Source organism: Macrotis lagotis, chromosome X (genome assembly GCF_037893015.1).
Source record: "Macrotis lagotis isolate mMagLag1 chromosome X, bilby.v1.9.chrom.fasta, whole genome shotgun sequence".
Taxonomy (NCBI): Eukaryota; Metazoa; Chordata; class Mammalia; order Peramelemorphia; family Peramelidae; genus Macrotis; species Macrotis lagotis.
In genome coordinates this window covers 191,434,322-191,451,313 of record NC_133666.1, presented here as the reverse complement: position 1 = coordinate 191,451,313, position 16,992 = coordinate 191,434,322, and the positions used below count along the sequence as shown (strand labels likewise).

The 16,992-nt window shown below is 35.0% G+C and overlaps 1 protein-coding gene across 9 annotated transcripts in view; it reads left to right on the top strand.

The window, feature by feature from the left end:
• SLC24A2 (solute carrier family 24 member 2) overlaps positions 1-16,992 on the top strand; it is a 305,116-nt gene that overhangs the window by 136,879 nt on the left and 151,245 nt on the right. For all 9 annotated transcript variants that reach the window (XR_012471199.1, XM_074199519.1, XM_074199518.1 and 6 more), the window contains exon 3: positions 15,531-15,639. Coding sequence is in view for 8 of the 9 variants with exons in the window: in XM_074199519.1 (XP_074055620.1) it covers positions 15,531-15,639 (109 nt within the window). In the remaining variant the exon portion in view is untranslated. The remainder of the gene's footprint in view (positions 1-15,530; positions 15,640-16,992) is intronic.

Here is a 16,992-nt window from a genome sequence, read left to right as displayed (position 1 = left end):
TAAGCAGACTAGATTCTCATCCATCTGGGATGATGTTGATTTTTTATTTGGGTTTTTTGTTTTGTTTTTTTTTTACCCTGATCCTATGGTTTTAATTCCAAGCAAGAAGCCCCCCTCTAAGAATGCAGATAAGTCTTGGGACACTGTTAAAGTGACTCTCAGGATCACACAACCAGTGTGTCTGGGTCAGAGGTGGACTTGAACCCCTTTCTTCCCAATGTTTCAGTCAACTTTTAAGGAATGGTGATCCTTTACTTTTCAAAGTCTCTTCCATCTCTTTGATTCTTTGAAAGTGGAAAAATAAAAGCAACAGAGAGATTTAGAGTTCATTCTAGTTTCCTAAAGGCAACTGATAAAAATATTGGACCTGAAGTCAAGAAGCTGGGAATTCAAACTCTATCTTAGATACTATGTTTCCCTGATTAAGTCACTAACCCTCTGGTTGTCTTAGGTTTCTTCAACCATAAAAGAGAGATAATAATAGCTACTAACACCTCTCTCACAGGGTTGTTGTGAGGATCAAATGAGATATATTTGTAAAGTGCTTCACACAGTTCCAAGCACTTAGCCCTTGCTTAATAAAGGATTGCTTCCATCCTGAAATAGGATTATGGGTATCCCAGTCTCCCTGTTCTGAATTTAGGTTGCCACAATAGTCCTTAATTTTTTTATTAGTCATGTCTCTGCAAAAAAAAAAAATTTGGGCATTTTTTCTATTTGAAGGCTTCTTAAGAAGAGCCAATATGATATAGTGGCAAGAAATCCAGATTTGGAATTCAAATCAGATCCTGGTTTCAAATATAATTTCTGTTTTTCTTAATCTTAGTTACATGAACTCGCAAAAGTTAGATATCAGGGTACTTAGATAGAGAGGGAAAATTATGTAATTATTTCACTATAATTGGCTTCTTTTGTAATCCTATATATTATATACTTTAATATATCTTGATCCTATATGGTATACACACACACACACACACACACACACACACACACACACATATATATATATATATATATATCTTAAAACTTTATTCTAAGAAGTGTCCAGTAGGTTCCCCAGACTCTATCAGGCTCTACAATGCAAAAAAGAAAAGAAACACACACACACACACACACACACACACACACACACACACACACAACAATAACAACAACCCCTGCATGTAGAAAATAGCCTTTTTCCAGTTTATTACACGATGTCCCTAGTGTCCTGAAAAAAAATCCATGCCCTTCAAGCATATAAATGGAGGGGAAAGAAGCAAAGAGGAGAGAATAAGCTTTTATATAGAACCTACTATGTGCCAAATATATTCCCAAATCTCTCTACCGAGTCTTCAGCCCTGTAATTGTATTTGATCTTGGATTTATAAATATATCCACCAGTCCCAAAATGCCCAGGCATAAAGCTTCTTATTCCATCCAATTATCTTGATCACTCCCGCTTCCTTTCTCCGCTTTCCTTAATTGTGAGGGTGGACTGCTTTGGGAGGGTGAATAGTTTTTAAAGGCAGGTACACTCCATTACTATGCAGTGTTTCGAATACAGATACTGTCTGAGTTTCTTCCCTTTTGCCAGAACAGACTGTCAGCTCTTTGCCCAATTGCTGCCCATTGAGTAGAATTGAACCATCTGTAGTGACATTCAAATCTCTTTTCCTGTAGAGTTTAAACTAATTGAAAACTTGTCAGTGTGTATAAAATGCTTTCTCCTACCTTCTGCTCTACCTTGTATCTGCCAAGGTCCATTTCATCTACCACCACATTGTCAGTTTTTTAGAACAAATGATTCCTTCCAGAATTCCTCATTTCTCTCTAAACTTACTTAAGAGTTAATCATTTCCTTGTTTCCCTTCCATTTTGAAAGATTAAGTGCTTCAAAAAATAACGACAATAAAATAATAGCCTTCATTTATATAGTCCTTAAAGGATTGTTAATTGATTTAAAAATATCTCATTTTATCCTCACAACTAATTATTATGCCCATTTTGTAGATGAGGAAGACAGAGATTAAGTGACTTGCTCAGGGTCATACATCTGACCTTGTCTAGGACTGAATTTGAACTTAGATCTTCCTGACAATAGGTCCACTGTGCATACTAGATGGCATAGTAATTTTTGCTTATAATATTATTGTGGTTGATAATATCTCTCATTAAGTCAAAGTAAATAATGCCTTTTTTACACTTCTCATCTTAACTTTTAAAAATTCTTAACTATAATTATAAGTTTATTGCAAAGAAAGTTTTTAGTACTTTAATATAAAAATATATTAAATGTATTAAAATATGTAAATTTATAATATACAAAAAATAAAGTGTTCAATACTTCAAGGATCTTTGGCTCCTTTCACTCCACCATGGCAGATTATAACCCTACTTTGCCTTATAAGTTAGCCTTTATGAATTACTGTGGTTGAAAAATTCATCATTATGCTGGAGGTGACCCTCAAGACACTTAGCTGAACTAGTTTTTGGACAAAAAAATATTGTCTATTGCCAGATCCATTCTTAAAATCTTTTCTACTTGGCAATATACCAGTGTTCTGGTATAGCATTGAATAACAAGGAGTCACTTCCATTCTGCAATGAGTAAAATTGCAGGGGGGGGGGGGGATGGAATAGCAAATAATAATGATATTTCAGTTCTTTTTTAAGTATATACAGCAATTGGCCTTGGGAATCTAGATGATACTAAGTAATAATTCCATTTTCTCAGACTGTACAAGCCCCATTTCTTTGTGCTAGTTATCCTTTCTGTTAGTATGAAAAATCAGAACTATTAATATCAATCAGTGATGGATTTTTACATCTGATGGCCATTTTCTGTATCAAATATCAATAAGATGTAATGGAAAGAGTGCTGAACTTGGAGTAAACAGAGACCAAGATTCAGATACTGGCTCTGTCACTTACTAACTATGTGATTTTGGGTAGGTCATATGAATCATCTAAGCCTGTTTCCTCATCTGTAAAAAGGGGATTAATAATAATTGTAGTGTTTTCTTCACAACATTATTGTGAGGGTCTAGAGACATAAAAGCATATGGAGTATTAAAATATTTAAATGAAGTATATTTTTATTGTTCAGTCATTTCAGTCTGACTCTTCATGATCCCATTTGGGGTTTTCTTTGCAGAGATATTGGAGTGGTTTACCATTTCCTTCTCCAGTTCATTTTACAGCTGAGGAAACTTGGGCAAAAAGGGTGAAGTGATTTACCCAGAGTCATATAGTTAGGAAGTATCTGAGGCCAGATTTATCCTAGATCCATTCTGGAACTCTATCTTTACTCTACTTTATAATTCATTATTAGCATCAACTCACACATAAGTTTCTTCTATGACTCCAAACTATTGCCCAAATTTCTACCATGTTATATAATTTAGGAAAAAATTGATTAGAAAGCAAGAAAAATAAGATGGTTATTTCAAGAATGACATAGAAAAAAAACACATTGTTGAAATTAGGGGTTTCAAGGACCTTGAAAGCCAGGTGGAGATAGGTAGGATAGATCAGAAGCAGGAAAACCAGTTTTTTTTAGAATGCCATATTCCAAGTATGAGGTGTCAAGAGTCTGATGACAACAGGACTGAAGAAGGAATGTGTGGAAGAAATTTCTATATTCTATTATATTATTATTAACAAAATTCCCTGCATTGCAAATCTCTTCCCATATTCCTTCAATCTTCTGCTCTTCACTGAAATCAGGCATTCCCCTGAAGATGTCAGATCTCTTGGTACCTTCTCCAAGGCTGCTTGCTTATTATCTCATCCCCTCAATACACAGAACCAAGATGAGAAGTCAGCATATTTCTTATTCTCCATTGACATTTCCAAAGTTCTTCCCTTCTTGCCACCATCATTCAGTAATCACCTCTCTTAAAGTTTACCCCATCCAATATAGATCTTGGTTATGATCATCTATGGACTTCCAGGTCCTCCTTTCAGGAGGACTTCCAGGTTCCTCCTCTTAAATAATTTACTCTCTTGTCTCTGCCTTCTCATCTATCCCAATCCCTACTTCTTCCAATACCTTGAATCACAGAATCATCAATTTAGAGATCTCTCTCTAGTGTGCCTCAAATATGCGCTGGAGTGGTTACACCACAAACTATATGACCTCCTGATGCCTAAAAGATTGTACTGAACTGATTGCTCTGCATGAAGAACAATGACCCAAGGTCAGAGCCTTGGGGAAGGCCCATAATTAGGGGATCAAAGAAACAATCACTACTGAAGGAGCCAGAGAACAAGAAGAGTGTCACAGATCCCAGGGGAGGAGTAGGTTTCAAGCAGTAACAGTCAGGTAACATTAGTGTCAAATGCCTGAGAGATCAAAAAGGATGATAATTGATTTTAAAAGTCATTTACCTCCACCCAGATTTTAGGTCTTCATGTTAGTCAAGAATTTTAAGTCAAACTACAGACCAAATTCCTCAAAAGCTTGGAAAATGTTTTCATGTTACTACCTGTTCCATTTGCAGATATTCCTCTAGTTTTCATTCCTCTTTTGTTACACTAACAAATCTATAAGACTAGAATATATTTTGAGGCTAAAGAAGTAGAAAATCCGAAAAGGTTATAAAGCAATACTAGCTCATGCTTTCCCCCCTATGATATTTTAATGAGTTATCAGGAACAAATAATAATCAGGTGCTAATGAACTGACAAAAATCAAATGCAGATTGTACTAATGAGTTTATTTTATAATAACAATACCCAACATTAATATAGTACCTTGAAATTTTCAATGTGCTTCACCACATTATCTCTTTTTATCCTCAAAATAATACTGTAAGGTAGGTACAATTATTATCACTATTTTAGAGATAGGGAACTTAAGGTTCAGAGATACCAGATAAATTACCCAGAGTCATATAGCTAGTAAAGAAATGTCTGTCTGAGGAAGGATTTGAACTCAGATCTATTCTCTTTATTAGTCTAATCTTATCTGCTCTGCTACCCACCTGCCTCCAAGATTCTTTTAGACGCAGGATCTGGAGTTAAAGATAATCTCAGAGATCATCTAACCCCAATTTTCCTCATGAAATCTCTGGGTTTCAGTCAAAAAAGTTAAGTGATTTTGACTGTCACACAGTCACACAGTAAAAAAAAAAAAGTATCAGATCTGGGATTTGAATCTAGATTCTTTGAATTAAGTTCTAGCCTCTAAACTGTTGTCTAGCTAGGCACCCCCCTGTTTATACCAGTGCCATTGATTACCTGAACCCAAGGACAGGACTTTACATTTGTCTCTATTAAATTTCATGTTATTAGATTCATCCCATGAAGGTCATTTTTTAGATCCTAACTAGTTTTCAGTATTAAATTACTCTTTCCTTTTCTCTGTCTCCTGAAAATTTGATACTATATCACCCAATTGATCAATATTTTATCATTTTTATGAAAAATCGATCAAAAACATTGTAGGGTGGGGGCAGCTATGTGGCTCAGTTAATAGAGCACCAACCTTGGAGTCAAGAGACTCTGAGTTCAAATCCAATCTTAGAACTTAATAATTGCCTAGTTGTGTTACCTTGGGCAGTTCACTTAACCCCATTGCCTTCCAAAAGAAAATCACAGGACTAACTACTAATCTCTGGAACATACTCCTCAGGTATTCCTTTCATATGATCAGCTTATCAAATACAGCTACTTTTTTAATAATAGTCATTCAATCTGTTTCAAATCTACTTAACTGTACTGTCATCTAGCCAATATCACTCCATTTTGCTCCCAAGAATTAAATGATCTTTTGTCAATTGCTTTACTGATACTTATGTATTCCTCCAACTTACTAGTCTAATAAATCTGACAAAAAAAACAGAAATGGAGCTTGTCTGGCATGACTTGTGTGTTAGGAACCCATTCCAGCTCTAAGTGACTTTAGTTACCTTTCTTTCCAAATGTTCACAGATCACCTCTTAATAAGAGTTCTAGAATTTTTCCAGGAATCTGCTTTTTATGATCTGGGGCACTAAAGTCAACCTGAGATAGAACTTTAGTTCTCTCCCCAGGCAAACTTCTCTACTATCTCCATCCTAACCCATCCCATGATGCATTATCAAAGAAAAACTCCTGGTAAGGGGCAAAGTGACCATAAAAGGTCCAAAGGATATAATAAAGAAGGAATATCTGACCCTTAGCAACACTCACAAGAGCCAGAACATATATAAAAATGGCTTAGATGTAAAATGGGTACTCTAATGAGACACTTCTGGTCATTTTCTAGAATAAGGGAAAAAACTCTTAATGATCTTGCATCTGTTTAACCAAGGAGAGAATTTGGGAAAGAACAGGGACCTTGGTGCTTATGATCCTGAACAAGTCTTAATTACCATGATGCCAAGACATAGTCTTTCACTGTGAAAATGGTTCAATCGGGTGGCTAGGTGGTGCAGTGGATAAAGCACCGGCCCTGGAGTCAGGAGTACTTGGGTTCAAATCCAGTCTCAAACACTTAATAATTAACATAGCTGTGTAGCCTTGAACAAGCCACTTTACCCCATTTGCCTTGCAAAAAAAAGACCTAAGACAAAATGGTTCAATGATGAAAGTTTTGATTTCAACTTTTGCTCTCCAACAGTCTCCAAATTTCCAGTGTGCTTGTGTCTGCTTTTGATTACTTTATTTTTTGAAAAGTGCCTACCCATGTTTTGAATGGCTCACTTTGATTGACAAGTACTAAGTTAATCAGTCAATAAGCACCTATTCTGTGCCAGAAACTGTGATTAAACAGTAGAAATATCCTCTCCACTCTCCACCATCCCAAAAAAGGCAAAAAGATCTTAAGAAACTCAGAATCTAATGGAGAAGACAACATACAACCACTATATGTGAACTAATATATAAAGGATAAATTGGAAGTGATCAATAGAGAGAAGGCACTAGCATTAAGAGATATCAGGAAAGACTTCTCATAGAAAATGGAATTTTATCTGGGAAGTCAGGGAGACCAGGAGGCAGAGATGAGAAAGAAGAGTACTCTAAACATGGAGAAATGTTTGAAATATGGATAAAATGTCTGGATGCTGACAGAGATAAAGGGATGACATGGATAGATCTGCTTTTTTAAAAGATTAATATGGAGCAGCTAGGTGTTGCAGTAGATAGAACATCAGCCCTGGAGTCAGGAGGATCTGAGTTCAAATCTGGTCTCAGACACTTAATAATTACCTTCCTGTGTGACCTCGGGCAAGTCTCTTAACCTCATTGCCTTACAAAAAGCAAAAAAAAAAAATTAATATGGCAGTTAAGAGAAAGATGAACTGGAGTGTGAAAAGGCTTCAAGCAGGAGACCAACCAGAAATTATTGCAAGGTCTAGGTGTGAGGCGATAAGGGCCTCCAATGGGGTACTTAGCAATGTCAGAGAAGACAAGTGGAAATATATGACAGATGTTATAAAGGTAAAATCAAGATAACTTGGCAATAGATTAGATGTGGCAACAAAAAAGTGAAGCATCAGGGATGATACCTATGTTACAAGTCTGGTACCTTGGAGAGTAATACGAAAGTTCAGATAAGGGGAGGAATTGGGAGGATAGATGAGTTCTATTTGGGTCATATTGCATTTAAAATGTTTATAGGATAACTAATTCAAGATTTCCAATAATCTATTAGAGATGGGAGCCTGGAGGTTAGGAGAGAAGTCAGGGCCAAATCATTACATCTCTGAATCATCAGCATAGATATGATAATTTAATCCATAGGCTGGTGAGATCACCAAGTTCTTTATGCTATTTAGTAGAGAGAGAGAGATGAGAAGAGGATCTAGGACAGAGTCTTATGAGGAGACCCATACTTGGCTAGTAGAATTTCTCTAATAAAGGAGACAAAGAAGTAATCAGATAGGTGGAAGGATAGCCAAAGATTGTGTCATAAAAACCTAGAAAGAAAAGGGTATCAAGGAAAAGGTGGTGATTAACAGATTTGAAGTCTATCAAGAGAGATCAAGTACAATGAGAATGAAATTAAAGTCATTTGATGGATCATTGGTAACTATGGATAGAGAGTTTTGATTGCATGATGAGGTCTGTATACAGATTTAAAGAATTTAAGCAAGAGTGAGAAGAAAAGAAATGGAGGCATTGACTATAGATTACTTTTCTCAGGATACGTAGCCTCAAAAAGAGAAGAGATATGGGTGATAGCTAATGAAGATGGATGGATCAAGTAAGAAGTTTTTGAGGATGAGGAAGACATAGTCATGTTTATAAGCATAAGGGAAGTAGCTGTAGACATTGAAAGAGTAGGAATTGTAGCAGACATAATTTGTTGAGGAAGTAAGTCACTTGTGCCTGTAAAGGGCTTTGACATGGCTAACAGAAAAGGTCCTCTTCATTTAAAAGGAGTGAGAGAAGGCATTTGAATTATGTGAGATGAAAAGAGAGAAGAAGAGGAAGTCTTAGGCAAATGATTCCAACATTTTTAGTGAAATATGAAGCAAGGAACTCAACTGGAATGTGTTTTATGCCTGTCAGCTAATAATCAGGAAAAAAAATAAGCTTCTAAAAGTTATTGGGCAGGAAATGCTTTATCTAAAAGTAGTTACAATGGAGTCAGTATCAGGTGCTGAAAATGGACAGTCAGAGAATCATATGTTCAAATTCTACTTCTTCACTTAATAGATATGTCATCCAAAGCAAGTCACTTAAGTATGCTAAATTTGAGTTTCTTCATCTATTCACAAGCTCATAAAGGTTTTTTAATATAACAAGGGCTTAGCAAACCTTAAAGTACTATATAAATATAAATAATAATCATAATCATTATTATTATCATTATGTTCTCTAATTCTAATTTATTTGAATTCCAATGGGTTCAAATTCTATTTTGTGATCTTGATGAAGTCATTTTATCTCTCTGCATTATCTGCAAAATGAAAAGAATCAACTGTATGAAATATTGGACTTCATGATCTTCAGACACTCATTCAGCAAATAAATGAGAAAGGTTTCCTCTCCTTTTAAACCCAAAAGGTAGTTTTTTTCTCAGATAATTTTTTGTACTTAGGTTCTCTATTGATATTTTTGACTTCAAAAAGAAATCATTTTTCTTTTTAAGTTTCCATTTCATTTATTCATATCTTATTATGGAACAAAAATGGGCCACCACAATAACTATACTACCTAATAATTATTTGTCTTTCATTTATATCACAAGGTGTAAATTTGTTAAGTGAAAAATAAGCTCTGGCAGTTAATCTCCATGTGTGTCAAAAAGGCTGAGTTTACCATACTGGATAATTTCCCCAGAGAATGGTTCTGGCTTATGTTTGGAGGGAGGCAATAAAAGAACCTTGGATCAAAGAGAACAGGTTTATGTGACGACTTACAGAGCAAAAGTTTAGAATCTATGGAAATTCTTTTCCAGTCGTAACTTTTTGATCATAGTTTGGTTATCAGTGACATTTTCCTGCATGTGTATTTAATAATAATAATAACAATAATACCAATAATAATAATAATAACAGCTAGTATTGATATAGTGCTTTGAGATTTGCAAAACCCTCTCTATATATATTAACTTATTTGAGGTTACAAGTACCATAACTCTTTGGGGTGGGTGTTATTATTATTCTGTTTTATAGTTGAGAAACAGAGAGTCAGAGATCTCATAATATCACACAGCTAGCAAATGTCTGAGACATTTTCCTGACTGCAAGTCAAAAACTTCAGTCACTATGCCACTATGGCTTCGGTTTTTTTGGTAAATCAAAGAGAAAAATCCCTGAACTTAAAGGGTTCAAGAAAGAGATGTCGTACTTGTTGCTGTATATAATTTTACCAAAATACTGTGGTACTAAGAAATATAGACTACCCACATATAGCCTATATAAGCTCTAAGGATCTTTATGCAAACTTCCACTCTTGCATTCAAGTTTCAGATCCTGGAACAATACTACATTCCCCTCAGGGTTCAAGAAGATAAATCCTGAAGAGTTAGTGATTCTCTAATGTCAGCAGATTGAACCCTGGTATACTTTAGTTCCAAGATTATCATTTGAGAATTATAATAGTCAGTCAGTCTTAAGTAGCTTTTAGGGGAAAAAATGTATTTATTTCCTAAGGTTGTCCAGTAAGAACATAAAACACCAGTCCAAAAATCTGTAATATCAGGAACTGATATTGAGCAAAGGGTGCAGAACCAAGAGAACATTGCACACATTAACAACATTGTGAGTTAAATCAACTTTGATGGATATAACTCTTCCCAGAAGTTCAGAGAGCTAAGGCAACTCTGGGAGACCTTATGGACAATGCTATCCACATCCAGACAAAGGGGAAAAAAACTACAGAATCTGAACGAACATTATGTTCACTTTTTAAAAATTGCTGTGTGTTTCCTCCCTATCCCATGGTTTTCTTTCTTTTCCCTTGGTTCTAATTCCTCATACAGAAAAGGACTAGAATATAAACATGTTAAACACAAATGTACATGTACAATGTTCATCAAATTGTTCACTGCTGAGGGGAGGGCAGTGGGAAGGCAGGGTGGAAAGAAATTATGTAACATAATATGCATGTGGATGAATTTTGAAAAACTTTCATAGCACATAATCAGAAAAATAAAATATAAATTTAAAAAATCTGTAATATTCAGTCCCAAAATACACAAAAAGTCTAAATATTTGCTCAAGTTTAGAAATCACCTTTGGCAAAAGGGTAACATCAAGCCTGCTTGCTGGAAACCCTTTTCACCTATTGCTACGGTGCTCAAGAAGTTCTCAAAGTCCTTCTTTGCCTACAGAAGATTTCAGATTATTCCCAGTTTGCCCAATTCCAATTACATACCAGTTTGCCAACCTATGTAGGAAATAAAATGGTTGCTATCACTTTTTTCCTGGATAAAATGCAAAAGTGGATTAATTTATCCACAAGCACAAGTTCAGGCTAGAAAACTTCAAAAACCATATGGAATGGGTCCTAATCCTCAAAATAAAAAATTGATGGCATCCTGCCTTGCTTTGCTCCATGGCAAACACAGTCTATCAGTCACAGCATTTTCATTTTCACGACTTCTGAGAGAACAGAAAATGAATTTAGCTTGGGGAGCCAAGCCCCATACCAATGTGCCATTTTGGTGGTACAATTTCAATACCCTTCTATTTGAGGCTAATTTTCTCATATGGTAGGGAGGGTTCATACTCAGAGTATGTTCTGTTCAGCTTTTCCCACTTAACAGAAAAGTCCATTTTTAACATGAGAAGCTTTAGTACAGGAAGCAACTGAAATTGAATTCTATTTGCTCTAAGTCTAACTTAGAATGTGACTTTCATCATGAAAAGTTATCTCAGGTTAATTTTATCCATTTGTATAAAGGAAATGCAAATACTGACGTCTTCAAAATGATGATATCCAGATAACCTGATCTAATATTTCAAGCCATGTTTCAAATCACCAATTATGTTCTAAACCTTTTGTTAGGGACATCATGACCTCTATTACAAACTACAAACTAAAAATTACAAGCAGTGAGGATCCTACAGAAATAATAATAATTGTAGCATTCTTATAGCACTTTGCAAAGCACTTTTATGTCATATCATTTGATCCATATAACAATGCTTGTGATATTTGCTATTATTATTCTCACTGTACAATTAAAGAAAGTGAGTCTGCGAAATAGAAAGTGACTTACCTAGTACCCTAGTTGATAACAAGTACAATATGTTAACCAGTATATTACCACACCACCTTCTGTGTTACTCGATGTGATGGACATAATTAAAATCTCTGAAATTCAATATTAGTTCCCCCCAAAAAAAAGATTTATCACACTTAAGTGTCAGCAAGTTAACATGGAGAATATGCCATTCACCCATCAAACTCTCTGATCATGGTATTTTCCTAATTCTTTTTCTGGAAAAAAAAGTATCTTTTAATAGTAATAGTAGCTAAAAATTTGTATAATACTTTAAGGTTTGCAAAGTGCTTTACATATATTTTCTTTTTTTTCCATTCTCACAATAATCCTGTGAAGTAAGTGTTGTAACTTTCTCTATTTTACCAAAGAAGAAACAGACTGAAAAAGAATTAGTGACTTGCCTAGGGTTTCATAAGTGGCAGACGAGATCAGACTTGAGTCTTCCTGATATTGTTCGACAGCACACCCTATTAGATATATTTTAATTCTACTACTCAATCTCATCCTAAGAATCAAAAATGCAAAAATTACCACATCAGTTTCTCTTGTAACTAGTGTTTGAATGGAAACATGTCACAGGATAAACTATTGACTTGTCTTTCTGTTTGGTTTTGCCTTTTCCTCTTTTGTAGTCTTCTACTGCCAAGGATAAGGATGAACAAAATCTAACGGTAGGAAGCAATGCCTGCATTTATATCTGCACGTCTTCCTACAAAGAATGGGGAGTTGGGGTGGGAGAGTGGGAGGAAAGAGGGAATTGATGGGCATGACAAATTATCCCTACCCTTGGATATTTAGAAATTTTAATCTGCTAGTAGGTTTTCATAAGATGCTCTACAATTAGAGATAATTGCATTCCAACACAAACTGACAAATTATTCAAGCTACTAGGTTTCAAGAAAGTTGTCATCTTCACTTTTGTTTGGCTTGAATTTCTTGGGAATTGAAATAACAAAATACTTCCTAAACAAGTCCCAGGAGTTTAGTGCTGGTATTTAGGGATTGTTCTGGGATCCATCCCTTCTACTTTCCATCTGATGCAAAAGAAAGCAATCTGCCTTCCGCCTCTCAGGATATGCAAGCATTTTTTGGATAGGTAGTTTTTATTGATCAGATTAGAAGAGAACATTGGGGGAATCAAGTCAGTGCTATTTACATGTTTCCTACTCAGGATTGTTTCCTTTTTTTGAAGCTATCAGTGTTTAAATGTATGTTACTGAGTTCTATAATAAAAAGGAACTAAAACAAGATTATAAATTTAGAGGGAACAGTTCTGTATGAGATAGCTCTACCTATGTCCTTCTAGTGAAGTTTATTTTGTTTTTTAGTTTTTTCTTTTTCTTTTTCTTTTTTTTAGTTTTTTGCAAGGCAATGGAGTTAAGTGGCTTGCCCAAGGCCACACAGCTAGGTAATTATTAAGTGTCTGAGGTCAGATTTGAATCCAGGTACTCCTGACTCCAAGGCCGGTGCTCTATTCACTGCACCACCTAGCCGCCCCTAGTTAAGTTTATTTTGTCAGTTGTTGATCTTTTTCTCACAAAATGCAAAAAATAGTCTTTCCAGGCCCTATCCAAGTAACAAGCAACTCTTTATATAAAGAGATATTTGTAAAATAGGCCTGAAGGGGAGGATCTTCACATTTATTTTATTTAGCCTCAGACAGCCTTCCAACTATCTTAATTTTTTCTTTTTTTTAAACTCTCTTAATTTAAAAAAATCTAATAAAACCAATTAATACAAGAAAAGACTCAAAAGTATATAAGGGAACATAGAGTAGAAATGGATACATGTAAGTGACACCTTCTAGTTTTTCCTGGTGTGTTCAAAACATTTGTTTTCACTTGATATTTCACCACTAAGAAACCTCTTTCCTCTCTAGACTGTGAAATCTGCAAATGTTGTTTCCAGCAATATAACCATTATTATAAAATTCCACTATATAGAAAGTGTTTGGGTATCCTGCAGAGTTTGATGTAATGACATTTCATATAAGTAAAGCTACAAAGGATGTAGAATGTGGGAAAGCTTGGAGAAAGTGCTTTATTTTCACCTGGCAATAGTTACATCAAACTTCTTCCAAAAGTCAGATAAAATGTAAATTGCTACTTTATTTTGGATTTTTGCTGTATAAATTTGACCTTAGATAGCTATTCCTTTCTTTTTTATTACAATAAGCTCTTATTTGCTACAAAACAATAATTACAATTACAATTTATTACAATGACAAAAAGATTTCTGTAATATAGTACAAAAGTACCAAAAAAGATAAGGGATGAGTATGGCACAGAAAATAAGATTTTATTAAGGACTTAGGAGCAATAAACTTTGTAACTTTTATTTTTTAAAGGAAAAGGAAAACAATTTGGAATGCTATTTCTTTAATTCATTAATTCTTTCCTTTTATCCTGAATTTTTTTTCCAGTCCCTCTTAATTCTCATTCCTTCCATCTGTTCATTGTTTCCTATTTGTTCTGTATAGAGCTTGTTTGCACATATTTGCTTGTTGTTTCCTCAATTAGATTGTAAGCTCCTTGAGAGCAGAGATTTGTTTTTTGCCTCTATTTTGAATGTGCCTGACATCCTAGGCTCTTAATAAATTCTATTGACTAATCATTAAGTAATATTATTTAATGAAATCTATAACTATAAAAGACCTTAGAGGTCATTGAGTCCTACCTTTTCATTTTATAGAAGAGGAAACTGAGGTTCAGTGAGATTCCTTGCCCACCATCGCATAGGGAGTAAGTACTGGAGGCAACTTTTGAACTACAGCCTGTGATTCCAGAGCCAGAGTTTTCTCCATGGTACCACACTGCTTCCTGGCCCCCATTTAATGCACTCTGTGTAAAGTTAAATCCCATAGGATTCAATCAATCAACAAGCATATATAAAATCCCCATTATGTGTCAGAATGAAAGTCTTTTCCTGCAAGGAATTTATATTCAACTGAAGGATAAAACAAGTAAAGAGTATAAGTACATACCAAGTAAATCAAAAAGTAATTTTGGAGGAGAGGAGCCAGGAGCTCAGCAAATCAAGGAAGGCCTCATCTGCTAAGTGGTTTTTGAACTGAGTTTTGAAGAAATCTTAGGCTTCAGCAGAAATTCTCCAAATATACCTTGACATTTTGAGGCTTGTGTTTCCAACCAAAGGGGAAGTCCTTCTTCCACTTTGGCATTGGAAAACACTTGGACAATATTTAAAATAAGATCATATGGACATGTGGTAGAGACAAGCAACCACCAGTCCAATCAAGCAATCAATAAACATTTATCAGGTTCCTACTATGTGCTAGGCACAAGCCAGAGGAGTGGATTAGAAGTTATAATTAATTCAGAGGAAGTGCAGTTAGTGGTTTTTAGCAGTTTAGATGACTGGAATTGGAGTTAGAAAAGACTTGGTTCAAATCTTACCTCAGACCCTGGGTAAGTCTACTTGCAGAGGCAGTTAGGGAATAGAACACTGAGCCTAGAGTCAGGAAGACCCAAGTTCAAATCTGATCTGCAAATACTTACTAGCTACGTGGCCCTGGGCAAGTCAAACATAAATTTCGACTGTCTCAGTTTCCTCAACTGTAAAAATGGTGGAAATAGCAGCATCTACCTTACAGGGTTTTGTGAGGCTCAAATGAGATTTTCAAAGTTTTGTATAGATCTGGCATATAATAGACACTATATACATGCTTATTCCTTTCTTTTCCTTCCCTTTCTCATTTCTGGTCCTCAGTTTTCCCATATAAATATAATTGGACACAATGACATTTAAGGTTCTTTCAATCCCTAAATCTACAATCCTATTACTAATTTTCTCATAGGGATAAAATACATGGTGGTACAGCTGTCTTCTGTTGACTAGATTCTTTCCTTGTCTCTCCATTCAGACTAAGCCACGGCTCCAGCGAGGTGGTAGCTCTGCTTCTCTGCATAATAGTCTGATGAGGAACAGCATCTTCCAGCTCATGATTCATACCCTTGACCCACTTGCTGAAGGTAAATATCAAGATTGTTTTTCAAATTTCCTTAGCACAAAGCAAACAATAAAAATCATCTATTCACAAAATTCTTATTCATGGTTATGTTGTCGTATCATATCATGGTATCCTAATCTGGTCTTTCCCAGGGGACCCTAGCTCCTTGTTCCTTCTTGAAAACCATTCCTTTGGCCTTGGAATGATTTTTCCCTGCTCACTTGTATTATTAGTAATAACTGTGGACAATGTGCTAACTCATTCCCCTAATTCTTGTCTTAAATAAAGTTTGTCTTGATGGAGAAAGGATAGAAAGTTTCCCTATTTCTTCTTTCTTAGGTTTCAAAAGGCAGTTTAATGTAAATAAGAATCTACTCTGTGCTTTGTAATTTCGATGAATCTGTGATTTTTAGTAGTGCGGGGTGACCCCACCACCACTTATATAGATCATAACCCTTCTATAGTAAGAGTTTAATACATTAGGGCAATTTTTTTGTTTTCATTTTTTTAAAAGAAAAAATTAATTTGGAATATTTATCCCCTTGATACTCAATTGGAATTTATAAGGCTTCTCTTCCTGTGGGAATCTTTCTTTAAATTCTCTGGAGAAGGTATAACTTCCAACAACATGTCAGAGGCTTTTCTCTTGTTTTTTTTAATATCTCAAGGACACCAATGTAGTAACACTTATATATATATATATATATATATATATATATATATATATGCCAGTGCTCTGTGATCTCATCAATGTCAGAATTCCATCCATCAGTGCAGATCATAATTCATCAATGTCATCAGGTAATGATACCTGAACATACATCCATCACAGCAAAAAAAAAAAATGTGAATACAAAACTCGGGAAAAAATGTCAGGCCTTTTGTCTCCTAAATGGATGAGATGAATTATTAAATAGTGAATAGTAGTCATCATATAATGTTATTGTTGTCTTGGTAATAACTTTTTCTAGAGGGCAGATTAAGATGGTTTAGCCTCTTAGGATCATAAAATTAGTGCTAAAAGGTTAACTTAGAAATCATCTCATTTTACAGGTGTGGAAATAGTCTAGAGTAATTAAGAGGTTAAGTGACTTGCCCAATATTATCATTAATTAAATTATTAGCTATTTAATAACTGGCAAATTATAAATTTAAGATAATGACTTGAATTATAAAGCACTCTAAGATTTGCAAAGTGCTTTACAAAAAAGATCTCATTTACTCCACACAATGACCTTGATAAGTGCCTGCAGTTATTAGCCTCACTTTATAGATGTGGAAACAGAGGTGGACAGAGGTTAAATGACTGGCCCAGGGTTACAGCTAGTAAGTATCTGAGGCTAGATGTGAACATAGGTCTTCCTAACTCAGTGTC